The sequence below is a fragment of the Pavona decussata genome, unplaced genomic scaffold (genome assembly GCF_977016875.1).
Source record: "Pavona decussata unplaced genomic scaffold, jaPavDecu1.1 SCAFFOLD_180, whole genome shotgun sequence".
NCBI classification, from domain to species: Eukaryota; Metazoa; Cnidaria; class Anthozoa; order Scleractinia; family Agariciidae; genus Pavona; species Pavona decussata.
This window is the reverse complement of record NW_028145590.1, coordinates 1,845,001-1,861,841: the sequence shown is the minus strand read 5'-3', so window position 1 is coordinate 1,861,841 and position 16,841 is coordinate 1,845,001. Positions and strand designations below refer to the sequence as shown.

At 38.9% G+C, this 16,841-nt stretch overlaps 1 protein-coding gene and 1 long non-coding RNA gene across 2 annotated transcripts in view; one reads left to right on the top strand and one right to left on the bottom strand.

Annotated features, from left to right (window-relative positions):
* The window catches only part of LOC146463203 (uncharacterized), a 72,963-nt gene extending 62,826 nt beyond the window's left edge, over nucleotides 1-10,137 (top strand). Inside the window, exon 2 of the long non-coding RNA XR_014856961.1 lies at nucleotides 9,018-10,137. This is a non-coding gene — a long non-coding RNA (uncharacterized LOC146463203). The remainder of the gene's footprint in view (nucleotides 1-9,017) is intronic.
* LOC146463202 (fibronectin type III domain-containing protein-like) overlaps nucleotides 8,206-16,841 on the bottom strand; it is a 35,262-nt gene continuing 26,626 nt past the window's right edge. Inside the window, exons 15-20 of the mRNA XM_085084755.1 lie at nucleotides 15,698-15,997; nucleotides 15,431-15,553; nucleotides 13,835-14,026; nucleotides 13,031-13,165; nucleotides 11,702-11,783; nucleotides 8,206-11,099 (exon numbers count right to left, since the gene is read on the bottom strand). Coding sequence (XP_084940881.1) covers nucleotides 10,904-11,099; nucleotides 11,702-11,783; nucleotides 13,031-13,165; nucleotides 13,835-14,026; nucleotides 15,431-15,553; nucleotides 15,698-15,997 — 1,028 coding nt within the window. The 3' untranslated portion in view covers nucleotides 8,206-10,903. The remainder of the gene's footprint in view (nucleotides 11,100-11,701; nucleotides 11,784-13,030; nucleotides 13,166-13,834; nucleotides 14,027-15,430; nucleotides 15,554-15,697; nucleotides 15,998-16,841) is intronic.

Here is a 16,841-nt window from a genome sequence, read left to right as displayed (position 1 = left end):
GTGAACCGCTACTCGGCCGACATATCGACCGAGTGTCGACCGATAGCACCGACCGAGTGCCGTTCGAAAGTGTCGACCGAAACTACTAAACTTTTTCGGCCAACACAGCGGCCATTTTGGGTGACGTCACAGGCCCCGACGGCGACTAAGGTCGTAAAGTTAGGGTCTTGCTTTGTAAAAAATAAAAAAAGCTTAATATCTTAGTCGCTTGGAAGCAGATTCCGCGAACACGTAACAGAGATATCCGACAACGACGGAAGTGCGCAAATATCATTTCTTGTTCGATGGATCGTATAAGTTGAAATTTGTAAAACACGATTTTATTTTTGGAAAGAGTTCCTCACAGCTCAATATACATTATTTTATACCTGCATCACGGTCGTACCAACCCTCTTCCAAAAATGGCGAGCGAGAATCGAGTTTGAGTCGAAAAATGTATACGCAATTAATGGGCTGTGCGGAAAACTTGCCTCTTATTTTCTCCCCTGGAAAAGGAGGACACTAAATGGTGTTTACACTCAGTGACCAATCGACCTCTATTGATGGTTTGTATGTGACGTCACGGCGGCCATGTTGGTGGACAGGAACAATGAGATTTTTCTCGTCTGCGAGTTAACTGCCATTTTTATGCAAACTATGTGAGCAAATTTTCTTTACTTACCTTACTTTACTAAGTTACTTACCTTACTAAGTTACTTACCTTTAAAGGAATAAAATCGCGCGTATGTTGGAATTTAAGAGCGGCTGCCTGAGAATATCGAGAACTCGCGCTCAAAACTGAAATTTCGGATTTCCTCATATTTTGTCAGAAGAATCTCTTTAGAGGAGTATTTACGAAAATAACAATAAAACTTTCCAAAGATTTTTCGTTTTCGAGAATTCCGGCATAATGTGAAATGCCGTGCCGGCGTTAAATTTTGGCGAGATTTGGTGCATTTTCAAATCGCTCGCGAAGGAAGACGACTTAGGGTATGTAAACGATCTTTTGAAGTTATGTTAGGCATCCTTCTAAGAATACGGTCTTATGAAAATATTACTGGAGGATTCTTATTTACATGCAGTTTTCAAAGTCCGAATATTCCTATTTTCAGTATTTTCGTTAACACTGGAAATTGTGGAAAATTTGCGGACAAATATCGTGTCCTGGTACATCGAAATTTGTAGCAAGTATTATACTTTAGGAAAGCTCTATACATGTACTGCAATATATAAAAAATCCAGCTTGGGTAATTTAAAATCCAAGCGTTGACGGAAGTAAACACATAGGGAATTTTAATATATTTTTTTCAAAAATGCCAGTGGTCACGCAAGGACAAGTTAATAAATTTAAAATAAATTTATTGTTTATGTTTCATTTCTGGTGGAATAAAACTAAGCTGTCATTCGGAAACAAAATCTCATGTATTAATGGGTTCATCCCAATAAAATTAATTTCATTCCTAGTAGATGATCACCGATCGCAAACGAAAAAATGAAACGTTCAGGTGTTATGTCACGCTTTCCTCGGTACGCCAGCGTCAAGAATGCGAAGGATACGAAACAAAATCAATAAATATTTCATATCAAAGTGTATCTGAAACCCACCACAGACGATAATGTTTGATTAAATTACTAATCGACTTGCGAGAAAAACGCCTTTGGTTCAGAAAAGTTGCGCAAAAGTTGCAGTTTCTATAAATCCTAGGTTTGTCAAAGATGCATCTCATCTTCACTGTCAATAAAATGTCGTGGCAGGCACTACATTGAGCTGGATAAGAGAAGACGAGAATTCTAAAAGCTGAAGAACAAGGTATCTGTGTTTTCAATTTGCAGGTCCTAGACTATATATCATAAACAGAACTGAGATATCAGTGCCGGTAGAGAAAATACTGGTTTCACTTTAATTAGTGCAAGGCTGGCCATAATAGTTATCTTCAACAGCTACACGGCTATAATATATTTGAATGAGCACTTGCCGTTCCAATACCTGCAAAATAGGCATTTAATGAACCATCCCCATTGATGCAAGCAATAGCCCACCCTTCTCAGGCAGATCCGGATAGAAGAGCACCAGAAAATAACCAAGGTTGTTTGCATATTATGGCCATCACTCACTGATCACTGTGTACATAGCTATTTTAAACTTGCTATTTATAAACAATGACGCAAATGGTTATAAATAGCAATGTGCGTTCTTTGCTTGGAGTGGTTTGCTCGATACTAAAAACTGTATTCCTTCTTCTGCGATGTCATATTTTGCAGTTTCTATATATTTTCGGTTGCATTTATGGCTCCGTGCTCATTTTCGTCCCTGATAGACGACGAGTCCGGTTGTGGTCAAAGTTCGTACTATTACAGCAACCTGCGTTTCTTTGGTTGAATGCCAAAAAGCTATCTCCAGTCATCCAGGTCCCAAAGCCAGGAGGGTGTTAGCTGACGACAAAACTGACAGTGAAATGTAACTAATCCTCGCGTGCACATGTTAGTAAAGTTATCGATCATCTGATGTTGTTACTTGAACATATGAAGTTAAGTTTACTGACTTTACATTGATGGAATACAAACAACGGTGATATTCCTGATCAAGCTACGATGACCCAAGAACAAAAGTCTTTAGTACATTGATGGAATTTGATATTCTGAAAGTATGAGTCAAATAACAATCTGACCATCTGCCCGCGCCGTCGAGATGTCCACGGTTTTCGTTGGCGGTAGCCTCCCACGCAGTCGTTTTTAGGGGACTCGTATTACCTCCTCCCCGAGTCCCCTCAAAACGACTGCCTGGGAGGCTACAGCCAACGAAGACCGTAGACATCTAGTTTAGACGTCTAGTTCAGTCGGAAGGGGTCGAGAGGGAGAAAATCTGCGTGACTAGCATTCCGTAAGCGTTGCTTGTCTTCGCGCTCGCGAAACTCAGATATGCCTAGGTAGCCCTAAAACCATCATCATCATCATCATCATCATCACCACCTCCATTATCATCATCATCATCATCATCATCATCGGTGAATCGAATAAAGGCGTTAGAGGTACGACATGTTGCTTTGCTTTTTTTGTGAGCATGAGAAATCTGCAGTTACTATTAAATGACATCTGTGGTGCGGAAATACTTTGGATTATTGTTGAATACCTTTTACGTGCAAGGGTATGTGTGTACTGAAGGAGATTCAAAATTCGTTCAAATTAAAGTAGCCACAGCGATAGAATGATTGCTGAGACCATTGTGGTTTTTTAATATTATTCTCTCTTTTTTTGTTTACGTTTTATCAGTCACCTTTCCCTCTAAGGGGCGGACCATTGGAAATCACGGGAGGGGGGGGGGGGGGGTGACAATTCCCCCCAAAAAAAATCCTGCAAAGGAAAATTGCCAAAAAAGAGATTCCTGCAAGTAAACTGAACGAAAGTGCGATATCAAAGCACGACGTCAAGTAGTTTTACTGTACATATCAAGAATATAACCTGCCCGTCTATTATTTTAACGCATTTTACATGCATTAATGTTTTTAGAAGTGACAATGCAACAGATTACATCTGATCTCCTGCTCATTTATGGAGAACCATATTTTAAATGTAGAAGAAATATAAAACAATTTTACTACATTGCCTTCCAACTTCTCACGCTTTTTCAAGTTCGCCTTTGCGTTCAACTGTAAAGAACGGTATCGACCAACACGACGAAGCAGAGTTTCCTTGACAAGTGAAAAAACGTCTCTCAAGTCATGAGGTGCGATACATTTAGTAGCTCATTTCTTTCTCGATAATCCCGATACTCGAATTTCGAGAAAATCGAGACTCCAATTAAAGAGACTGTTAACTTGAGCGGTACTGTAATTAAACTGTGCGGAGCTTTGCATGCCTTTAATATTAAAAGAAGTTCTGTCGAAAAAAGAAATCGTGCAGAGCTTCCACGTCGAAAAAAAAAAATACATGCAGACAAATAGGACTAAAAACAAAGTTCATCCACTAAAAATTCTTAACCCCTCCCTCCCTTGATTTCTAATGGTCCACCCCTAAGACCAGGGTATTGTGTCTCTATACCACATGGTACCCGCCTCTTAGATAAAACAATAGTTTCCCCGCTTCCTCTTCTCCCTGCATTACCTACATTCATTGTCCTATTTTTTAAATGTCATTTTCACTCAAGATTGTTTGAGGGCCGGTTGGAAAAAGCAAGCGCCTGGGATCTAGGGATTGTTTTCAGCAAACTTACATATGTTTAAGTTGAATACGTTGTAACCAGCTTTAAATCAATGTTATTTTCTTTACTATGGAAGAAAATATTCAAAAAGACGCAGAAAATGCCGTTTAATTAGCTACGATAAAGGTCGTTTATTTGACAGGCAGACAGACAAACAGACTACACGGGTTTTATAGTTGAACTCCTGCGAAAAAGATGAAAAAACCGCAACGTTTTTAATGGAAGTTTCGTCTTCAGTGAGCAATACCACGTGTAGATGAAACCCTCTACACGAAAATATGCCAAAGCACCGGGCAAAATGGAATTTTATCTCATATCAGCGGTATCGAAGCGGCAGGTAAATACAACTCGGATACCACACTGTAGTTATAAAAACGCCGTAAACATGTCATTAACCCTAGCTATCGACTGTGAGGTAGAAAATGTCGCTGTTTCGTACAGCTTCATTTAAGAACTGAGCAAATTGTCACTCTTCCGTTTAGTGAAAAACGTACTAGTTGCGTGAAGTACAATAATGAAATTTGTCGATCATTCTCACGTTGCGTTATCGGAAAACATGCCACGGCAATCGGCCTTTACGAATTTTGCTGTGGCATTAGTTATCACTCACTCTAACTGTGAATAATTCTTTGTATAAGAATATTCAGCAACGAAAAACTGTTTAGAGTACAGTCGAACCTCCACTAACGGCCACCTCTCCACAACGGCCACCTCTCTACAACGGCCACATTTTTTTGTTCCGGCGGACAGTCCATACAATAGCTCTTGTTTAAACCTCTCTACAACGGCCACCTCTCTACAACGGCAACGGCCACTAAAGTGCGTCCCCAACTGCCAAAATAACCTCTCGACAACGGCCAGTACAGTTCTTTCTGTAAAAACCGTTTTTTATAAACTGATGCAGTAATCGACATTTGTCTTCGGAACATTACGTTTCTGTATCCATTTTAATGATATATGTATTTTGATTGTGTTCCATTTATATGCTGCAGTAAGCATAAATTGTCTACAAAAAGATATAGCAAATGTTGCAAACTTTCCTCATTTCGTCTTGTTAACATTTTGATTGAAAACATTATTTACGTTTTATTATGTATTTTGTCTATATATGTATTATTTAAGATTGAATTGGCGTTATAGGCTACAGTAAGCATGAACTTGGCACAATAAACATGTTGTACTTCCCGAAAAAAAGGTGTCATATTACACCCCTACCTCCCCATAACGGCCACCTCTCCACAACGGCCACTTTCCTCTGTCCCTGAGGTGGCCGTTGTAGAGAGGTTTAACTGTATTACATTTTGTATTGTAGCGATAACTTTGCCATTCTCTCGGGAAAATATATTATACAAACTAAATGCATTTCAAATGTGTTAACTAGTACTTGCGTGACCACTGCAATATTTCGAAGAAAATACACAAAAAAAATCCCTTATGTTAAATTTGTTAACACTTGACTATAAATGTTATACCCAAACTAGATTTCTTACATGTTGCAGTAAGATACAGATCGTACCTCAAGCATACCTGTTATTGTAAGTTTCGATGTACCAGGACAAGATTTTGCCTCGAAATATTTCCTCATTTTCAAGTGTTCACATGCGAGGAGTTTAACAGTCGGCATGTTGTTGACAGGCTGTGATCTAGAAAACGTGCTCCACAAACCCAAAAGTGATTTTAACACCTGTAATTAGTTTTATTATTGAAACAAGTTCTTATTTAGTAAGATATATCATAAATACTTGGTTCTAGATGCACCATGTGGCAATGAAAAAGATTGGTTGAGATCTGGACGAGCAGAAAGGTGACATGACACTTTGACCTTTTCAAATTTGGCGTTACTTCTCACTCCTCAGTTAGACTTATTTTATGTAAGGTATATAAAACAATACAAAACTTATAAGATCATAAGATTCAGTTTTGGAACAAGAATTTTATAATTCTTCGGTAAAAATAACGCACAAACAATAATTTTTTGAAACATGTCGTCTTATCCTTGCGTGACCACTGGAATTTTTTGAAAAAATACGTCAAAAATTCCCTATCAGTGTCTTGTTCCGTCAAGGGTTGGCTTTTAAATTAACCAAGCTGAATTTTTTATATGTTGCAGCACAAGAATAAAGCTTTTCTTTAGTGTAACTTTCATTGTAAATTTCCATGTACCAGGAAAAACATTTTTTCCGCAAAGTTTCCCCAATTTCAACTGTCAACAAACATGCTGAAAATTGGATTCTTCGGACTTTGACAACTGCATGTAAATAAGAATCCTCCAACAATATTTTCATAAGACCGTATTCTTAGAAGGATGCCTAACTTGACTTCAAAAGATCGTTTTAATACGCTAAGCCGTCTTCCTTCCCGAGCGATTTGAAAATGCACCAAATCTCGTCAAAATTTAACACCGGCTGCGACGCGATCACGGCATTTCATATTATGCCGGAATTGTCGAAAACGAAAAATCTTTGGAAAGTTTTATTGTTATTTTCGTAAATAGTTCTCTAAAGGGATTCTTCTGACAAAATATGAGGAAATCCGAAATTTCAGTTTTGAGCGCGAGTTCTCGATATTCTCAGTCAGCCGCTCTTAAAGCTTTCAGTCGTCTCTCAATTAGAAAGGCTTTCTGTTGTGACACACTAAAATGCATCTAGCTTACCTCCTGGCTGTGTCCGTCCATGGAATTCTATATCCACCCTGGAATCTTGGGCACAAAATTGCTGGTTATTACGCTTCGAAGGACATTGCGAGTCGACACAAGTTCACTGATTCAAGTTACGAATCTAATTATGATAATTATGGTAATTTTAATTCGCAAGCCTATTGTCAAAACAGCAGAAAGGAACAATGTGTTGCAATTTGTAGGTTTTGAGATACACACAATTAGAGTGATTTTACTTGACCCGTGAAACAGAGAACCCGTGAAACAGAGAATAGTAGCTACAAGTAAACAAAAGAAGACAATGGAGTGCATAATACCGCGTAGTATCCTACCACTCTAAAATTTAATCACGTCGCTTACCCGTGCACAAACAAAATTTTATCATAAAACTTGTAATGAATAGGACATTTACATGATGGCGTAATTTGACTACAACTACCAGAATCCTTCAGTTTATTGTTTTCTCATGCTAATTAGAGCTATTGTTCTTTGCTCTCCACTGGGATCACAAAATTTGAATTTGAAAAGGAAAACGAAATGAATTCTGGTAGTTGTAGTCAATAGCCCTTTTCACGGTTAATTTTCCATTAGCATTACAATGTTATCCAACGTGGATGCGAGGCAATTTCGGGCTAAAACTACAAAATAGCCCGAAATTGCCTCACGTACGGGTTAGATTTCATTGTAATTCAAATGAGCAGAGTTAACCGTGAAAAGGGCTATTGACGCCATCATGAAAATGGCCTATTCGCATCGCCGTCCGCTCCTCGTGCACACCAAGGAATCTGAGTAGAGGCTACGGGGTAGGCTGAGGACTTTTCAACATATTCTTTATAATGAAATCGTCGCCTGTGTGGCCGGCGAGAAAAATGAGGGGGGACCGAAGCGAAGACTTTTGTCAGTGGAATTATCTAATGAAACGTGCGCAGCCGTGTGAATCCAACAGAATCTCGTGGAAAAAAATTCGGCAAATTCAAGGATTTAACGAATTTTCCACTTTTACTGCGCTTTTTAGAATTTTTATGTGCTGTTTGCTGCTTGTGTAAAACAAATTCCCTTATCAGAATTTCCGTCTCAAGCCACAGAACTGGCGGGTTGATCGGTCATGTCTTCCTTTTCTCACAGTTGAGTTGACCTGTGTCGCGATCGAATTCAACGTGAAAAATTCTCATTAAATATCAATTACAATTTTTACGGGGTTTGCTTAAAGAATTGCCAGAATTAAATAACCGTTAGTTATTTTAATCACGAACTTTTCTAACGCAGTTGAACAATTTTCATTTATTTTTGGTGTTTCATATTTAGGAACACACCGATGTTTTCAACTTTTCACCACGTCTCACAAACAACCACACGAAACAAGCAACAATAATAAGCTAAAAAAAAAGCTTTTATTCCTACAAATAAAACCAACGCTGTTACCTTACTAAAAAATTTACATCAACGATATCTTGGAGGATTTAAAAGTAGCGATCAGCGAGCGAGACGAAATTTCTTCGTAAGCACTCTTATATAATTTATTGAAACGATACGTGGTTCATTGTTTTCCCTTCTGGAAATAGCACTCGAGTGATCGAAACTTTCAGATCCTACAAGTACTTTGCGTTTAGTAGGATTACTATCTACAGCCCATTTACGTAAACCACAACCTAACCTCGTACCCAGACCATAACGTTACGTTCGTGCTTAGTGACCTAGCCTTTGAGTGGAAGCGAGGCTGGAGTTAACCTCGGTGCTTGCGAACTAGTTAGCATAAGAAAAGCACTCTCTTAAAGTCTCAAATACTGTCGAGTGTTTGGTTCACTCCACTTTGCAAAACGTTGCGTTGAACGAGTTAGATACATTTAATTACCAACGTGCTTATGGACCACAGAGTCCTTGAAACTAGATGCTACCTACAATTCAAAAATTACATTTACAATGTTAACTGATAATCGGTTCGTGAATAAATAAATCACTTGTGTAGAATTAATAGGTATTAAAGCGCCTTCACACAGAAAACTACCGACAGGCGTGTATGACTGCCACACGACACAATTGGAACTGGGCGTGGTTTAAAATTGCGCCGTTTTTTGTGTTGACAACCTCTTATTCCACGTGAAAAAATTTAACGCGTGTGGTCATGAAAAAAGATGCATCAAACTGAGGTTTACGCCTTGAAGATTTGAGTCGAGGTTTGTGGAGGTTTCTTTTTTTTTTACTTATAAGTCCCGAGTTTTCTAGTTTTAATACAAAAACAAAGTGAAACACAACTGCCGAAAGAACGTAAGAAAAGCATTGCACGAAATACTTGATGATTTGACGTCTTCATGTGTTAGCCGTTTGTGCTGTTTATACACTGACAATACAAAGAAAAACGTTTCTACGGGTAACATCATTTATCGTAAAGCGGTTTAAACCAAGCTTAAAACGCTGAAACAAAGGTTTCTGTCTAAACAGAAATATTTGTTAAATGTTGTTTGGCACAGTTCACACGTAAAATTCAACGATTTACCAGCGAAGTTTTTACTTTTACGCATGAATGGCACAAAGTATGATTTTCAAACCTGCCGAAGTAACAAACTGCCGTGGATTCAGCGTTTTAACTCAGCACAAAAAAACTGCAAATAATATTCCTATACTTATATACTATTTCTTATAACGAAAATACTCTACCCAATCTTCGGCTTGTCTACCATGGTTTTTTTTTTTTTTTGTTCTGCAACCATGAGCGCTTTCCTCTTGGATGGAAAAATCAGTTGTTCTGGTGGGACAGAATGGTACAGACCTTCCCACTAGAAATTTTTCGGAAAAAAAAGGAATAACTTCAGACGTGTCTTTTCTCGTTTTTACCGAAATGACCGGAATAGCACTGAACCATTTGTTTCATCACACTTATAATGTACGTACCATGCTCCTTGGTGAGATTAACGGTTTATTTCACAAAATTGCCAGTGGAAAGAGCCGTTCCATTCGATTCCCCAACACAACAACTGTTTTTTCCATATAAATTGAAAGCGTTCGAGAATTGTACTGTTCCGTTTGACGGGAAATTCCCACCGTTTTTTCCATACAAATGGAAAGCGCTCCATGTATCGTGACAGAAGACTTTATAGGCAAATGGCGGGATGGAGTTTCGTGACATTGACGAGGTCACGTAGCACACGTAACGCTCCCCGTTATAATCAGTTCATCAGCCCCGAAGTTTGCCAAGCCAGACATTAATTTTCATTAAGTTAATCTACTCCCTCAATTTGAATTTAAAAGATTACTGAGCATAAATACTTGGGTTTTCGCCAACTTCACTTTGGCAACAAAAACAAAATGCACCTTCCCTTAGCCTGCAATGACTGCATCTACGGTTTACAAGCCGGCAGGTTCTTCCTCCCCAGAAAGCAACTTATTTCACTTGCAAAATAGCACCTTAAGCTTGAGAGACGAGCTCTCGTGCTGCCATCTGATAAAGCTCTCGATTAATATCCTAACTTTTTGTTTTGTGTACTTCTCAGTCAACCAAAATGCCTAAGACCTCGCGAAACATTCCTTGCGATCTTTCTTGTTACTAGTGTCTTTTGTTCCTCCGTGCCCCTCAGCCAATTACGAGAAGGTTCAATTGATTGATCTTATAATGGTTTTCAAACATGCTTAACCTTATCGCACAACTGACCACATCACATGGAATGCTCTGGCTTATGACTCAACGTTCTTTCTCCTCAAAATAACTGGATTTTAACTCCCAGAACAACCGCAAATCCAAACTAAAGTGAACACATTAATTCAAAACTTGATCAATTGACAGCGAGATGACGCGATTGATTACAACTGAACGTGTACCCTACGCGTAAGGAACACCAAAAACATCAACATTTGGGGAATGGTTTTGAAAGCTTGGAAACTTTACGGCGAAACAAGTTTTGTTCGAATAACCACGATTATACACTGAAATGTTACATTTCATGTTCGCAAACTCGCACTTTTACCTTCATTTCAGTTTCTGAAAACGGTTAACAACGTACTGCGTTTTGTGCATGGTCTGCAGCAAAGAAAAAGGAGTTTTCGGGCTTTCATAACCATTCCCCTAAAAGCTAAGTTCAAACAAACGTAGCCAAAGCAGATGGGTCCTTTTCGTCAGGGGCTCCTTTTTTCTCGTCGCCATATTCCTCTATGAAGGAGCCATCCTCGTTAAACTGAGGCCCCTCCCCATAGTCATCCAAGCTATCGCGGTCACTATCTGGTCCCCTCGGCAGCGAGCCCTCACTCTGGTAGGGTGGAGGATTTTCTGTCCGGCTGAAGCGAGGAAAGAAAAGCTACGTTAGAGAGAAAATGGCGGGGATACAGACACCTTCAAAAAATTACTGAATTATATGGACACATAAATGTACAGGTTATGAGAACACGAAGAAAGATCAGCAAAGACTGCCTTGATGCGTGATTAACGTCTCTCAGAGACAAAGGAGGATCTTTATTTACATGTTTACCCTCACGAGCAGACAAAAGCATCAATAGCTATAAGTAAAATAGACCCTCTAAGAGCTCGGCAAACTTAGTCCTCTATAAAAAATTGATCATGTTGAATAGTTCTTGACAGACGATCTCTAAAAATATCAAGATTTTGCAAAGAATACATAGCTGGTTTGCAGTTTTTCTAGAAATATTTCGTAATTGTTTTTAATAAAATAATTATTCCACTCGCGCTTGTTGGATATGAGATGATTATAGCCAACTCTGCACGTATCTATCATCTCATATCTAACGCGCGCTCGTGGGATAATTGTTAAATATATGCTAATGACGTAAAATGTAATCAACGACGTCAACAAAGGTTACCCCAAAAAATAACAAAAATCTGAAAAACAGAGGCGAGAATCTGACGGTTAATAACTACTTACCCAGCATTGTTGAAGGCACCCTCTTCTTCATCGTAGGGCTCACGATCTATAAGTGCTGCTCGTTTCCTTTCTCGTTTACCAACTACACAACGACAAAAAAGAGAAAACGTTTAATGCAAGTGCCCATGAAGAGATTTCAGATCGTGTAATGAGACGTTGGCGGGGTAGGTTCGATTTTACCTCAGCTAGTTAAAGAGGAAGCATCACGCAAATTTGTTGTCATTTCAAAACCAAAATATGTTTGTCTGTCAGCAGAAGCAAAGAAATAATTGTCAAGTTTGTTTTTAATTATCCGCCCCAGTGCAAAAAAACTGTCGTTTAGTGCCAGTATGGATTGAAACTTGAAAAATGTTAGGCTAGTGTTTTTCAAGTTCTCGCATTTTTGTTTCCAAGATGCGCTAGAACAAATAACGAGTTGTTCCTTTCAAGAGTTGAGTTGATTTCTTACCTCTTGTCATTCTAGAATTGTTTGGCAGCTGATTGAAGGTCTTACTTCATCATTTTTAACAAAAAGATACAAAAAACCCCATGATACTTCCCCTTTAACTTGATCTGGACCACATTGTAATGAAGGTGATTCATAATTTGATTTTCGCTTAGCAAAGCAGACAAATAATTAAAAAAAAAAAAAAATCCAGTTGGTTACAATACACAGACCTTATGCACAAATGGCTGACTTTTTAATATTCCGGTGTTTGTTTGCATTCAAATTACCTCACTAGCCTCGTTCTTGAGTTCAAAAATCAAAAGAATAATTCACCATGAACGAGGCTTGTGAGGCTAATTTGAATGCAGACAAAATAATATTGAAATGTGAGCCACTTTTGCATAGGGTCTATGCCCAAGTCACAAAATAACACTGAGAAAATACAAAGAGTTGTCGCTGTGTAGTGAACATTAACCTCACAACTGTCATAACTACTACAAGCAATAGACTCTTCTCCAAAATGGCGGCAACAGATTTGAATGAGTTAAAATTGAACTGGATGAAAAACTGATACCAGCACTGGAAAGAGCACCTTTACTTTGGTAACCTTGCAAGGTTTCAGCATATTAGGTGTTATATCAGCTTAGGAAATGTAAGATGAACTTTGACAATTTTACAGACGTTTGTATAACTGGAGGTATACGTCATACCCCCCAGTCATACAGACGTCTGTAAATTTTTCACTTTTCAACTTACATTTTCTCAGCTGATATTACACCTGATATGCTGAAACTTTGCAGGGTTACTGAAGTAAAAGTGCTCTTTCTAGTGCTGGTATACGTTTTTAATTTTAACTTATTTGCATTTTACTTCAAACTTGGTGAATAACAACAGTAACTTACCAGGGTACTTAGCGCCTTGATGGCGAGTGTACAAAACAAAGATGAGTAGCACGATGAGTAGGATTGCAATAAGAACCAGCAAGGCAATGAACCACGCGGTCTTGTGTATGGGAGTGGAGGTACGCTTGCCAGCATCTGAAGATCAAAACAGAACAAGATTAGTATCACCAGGCCAAAAGTGTACTATGCCCTTTCTAAAAAAAAAAAATCATGGACGTTGCCCCCTTTTGCTACAGCGCATACGTTCTGCGCATCTCAGGAGAGTCAGAAAATCTCTAATTTCCTAAAGCCCCCGTTACAAGTTGAAACTTTTAGCTGAAACTTGTGTATAACGGCGATCGAGACCAGTTTTATGAAAAGGTGTTGTACGGTAAAACTCTTGTTTTTTCACCACTGCGACCGTTGCGAGCCGTTGCAGAAGTAGAAAGCCGTTCTACTTTTCGTGAAACTTGTCTCGCAACGGAAGTTCGAAAAAGTTTCACGAAACCGACCATGTTACACGGTGCAACGCCTGCTGAAACTTGTTTCGCAGCGCCGTTGCACACAAGTTTCAGCTTAAAGTTTCAACGTGTAACGGGCTTAAGATGTCGGTTAATGTCCGATAATAACCAACTCATCTTCGCCAATTCTCGGTCTACAATTCCCTCAGCGCACAAAACAACAAACATTTGATCTAGCACAATGGACCATTTTTTGATAGGACAGTAAGGGGTTGCCCAATTTGGTCCAGAATTCATGGGGGTTGTCAGGTGTAAGGCCCCTCATTGCTGCTCTTATAAAACATAGTCGAAAAATAGAACTTACTGACAACACCAGGTAGTGGCCTGCCTTCAGTCACATCACTTGCAGGGCTCTCTTGACGATTGTCTGTGTTTGGAAAATCATTTCTAGCCACAGTCTTGAACTGGTACAGATCAGGGCTCAGGTCGCCAATCTCTATGCTCTGCGTTTCAAAATGATTCACCCAGCTTGTGTTTTGGAAGTCTTCTCCTGGCACTAAAAGGTAAAATAAACTTGGCGTTTTAGTAAGAGATTTAAAATGGGCAACAGTTTTTGTCCAAGTGATCTGGCCCGAGTTTTTACACACACGTCATCCCTAATGTTGTAATTTATTGTAATTTACAGTAGCTATTGTACATTACGTGTCAAGAGAGTAATTTGTAATGAGTCTAATAAATCCACTTGTTGTTGTTGTTAAAACAAGAGTGCTATCCGTCAAAAAGTTTTATGCACGAAAAATAAAACCTTTTTCAACAAGGATCACAATATAAGCCTGGCTGTCAAATGGACCTCCCCCACTTCCCCCAAAGCCACATCCTTGATCTGTTCTCGACTCAGTTTTTGAGTTGCCAATTTGGAAATACACACCAACGCTGCTGAGTGAAATACCGTATATTTAACAATTATTCCACGAGCGCGCGTTGGATATGAGATGATAGATAGCCAACGAGGCGCGTAGCGCCGAGTTGGCTATAATCATCTCATATCCAACAAGCGCAAGTGGAAAAATTGTTTTATTAAAAACAATCAAGAAACATTGCTAGATCTTACTGATTTTGCTGTGCAAGAACAACCAGCAGTCAATTTAATGGTCGCCATTTCTCGGCCATGGTATAATTGCTCATATACCATAGCGGCTAAGCCAATCAAATCCCTCGAATTGCATTATACGATGATCCAGTTTTTAATAAATTCTATTAAACGCTCGGGTGCTTATTTAATTTTGAGCCAACGGGGGGTGGGCGATAATTATTTTCCCAACATTTTCAGCAAGCGAGGACATTTTTAGAGAACAACAAAACAAGGGATAACAAGTCATTTCGCTTCTACAAGACAAAACAAAGTGCAGAGCTAACATGAACAAGCCATAAACGATATAACAAACGCGTGCAAAGCATGCCTTTCGACAAAGAGTCTTCAAGAATGAGTTGGACATTTTAGAAAGAATTACGATTAGACAAGGTTCCATGACCAGCAATTAGTTGACACGTTTGTCAGTAACTCAGTCCATCTTGTGAAAACTGTTTCCGAAATTACTGAAACCGCTGTCACAATTCATGGTACAGTATTTTGAAAAAAAAAAAAAAAAAAAAAAAACCCGGCTCGTCGATTTTTTGGAATTTCCTTTCCATGAATAATGTCAAAACATCCAGCAGATAATATCACTGACATTGAAAATCCATTGCCTGCAAAGAAATTGCTCTTTGTTTGGGCGTTTTCTTTCGTCAAAAACAACGCTGACTTCAAGCACCGCCATATTTCGTTTCCATTCTTCCTGCGGCCATCTCAGGGAGACATTAATCTCATCTCTGGGAGACATTAACAAGATGGCGTCCACCTGCTAATGCAAATTTATTAACTCCTTATAGAAATGGTAGCCAGTTAATTCAGTGTACTTACAGTTCTTTCTGTACATGACCAAGAACTCATGAGTGTAGCCTCCTCCTAGACCAAAGTTGTAATCAACTCTGACCTTGTCCACAGCTGTTCCTTCAACAGTGGGCCTGTTTGGCTTGGCAGGAGCTGTCAAATATGCAAAGAATAAACAGGAAGCTTTATCAACGACAACAGCAGCGACAACGTCAAAAATGCAGCAGGCTTAAAGGGGAAGTATCATGAGGTTTTTTGGTACCTTTTGTATATCAATGAGAAAGCTGACAAACTTACCCGCCCACTTCACAGTCCTTGTCGTCCTGGTAACCTCGTCTCCCCATCCTATACTTGTCTTTGCCTGTAGTTTCACCGCATAGCTTTTTTCTGGCTCCTGGTTTTCCAGCAATTTCCTGAACACATTTGGACCAACTTCCTCCATGTTTACTACAACATCATTAGGTTCGGAGCCAAGGTATGTATTAGAACCCACTTGATAACCAGTAATCACTCCATTTGGTTCCGCTGGTGCCTGCCATGTGACTAGGATATACTTTGCAAATGCGTAAACATTGACGTCTGATGGAGGGCCAGGTTCTACACAAACAGAGTAAAGTAAACAAAAACAATCTCAATTCGCCTGAAAGGTTATACAGTCGAACCTCCACTAACGGCCACCTCTTTACAACAGCCACTTTTTTTTGTCCCGGCGGACAGTCCATACATTAGCTCTTGTTTAAACCTCTCTACAACGGCAACGGCCACTAAAGCGTGTCCCCAACTACCAAAATAACCTCTCGACAACGGCCAGTTTTTTCAGCGACTGACAAAAAAGTCAAGAATGGTCATTAAATTTGATCCGTAAAATGGCGCGTTAATAATTAATCCCGGCAAGTCTTTTAATTCAATTAATATTAAACGTAAATACAGTACTTTTTTGTAAGAACCTTTTTTTAGAACATACTTAGAACAAACTCCAGGTTGAGATTCAGTCATTTGTTTTTAGACTACGAGTAGAAGTCGCTAATTTTGGTGATTTTCATCCGGCGAATAAAAGCGCGCGAGAGATAGTCACCTAGGAAACGCGTTGCGGGGGAAATAAAAATGGACAAAATTATTGACTGTACTCGCAGTCTAATTTGTTTGGTTTTTTTTGTATTTTTATTTTCGAGTTGGTTGCAGGGACATCTTGTTCGCGGCATCAGTGCAAGTCGCACAAGCATTTGACAAGCAACTTGATACCATTACAATGTATATCTATTTTAATGATATACGTATTTTGATTGTGTTCCATTCATATGCTGCAGTAAGCATAAAAAATTAATTGTCTACAATACTTATAGCGAATGTTGTGAGCCTTGCTCGTTTTGGTCTTGTTAACATTTTGATTCAAAACATTATTTACATTTTATTGTGTATTTTATCTATATATATTATTTAA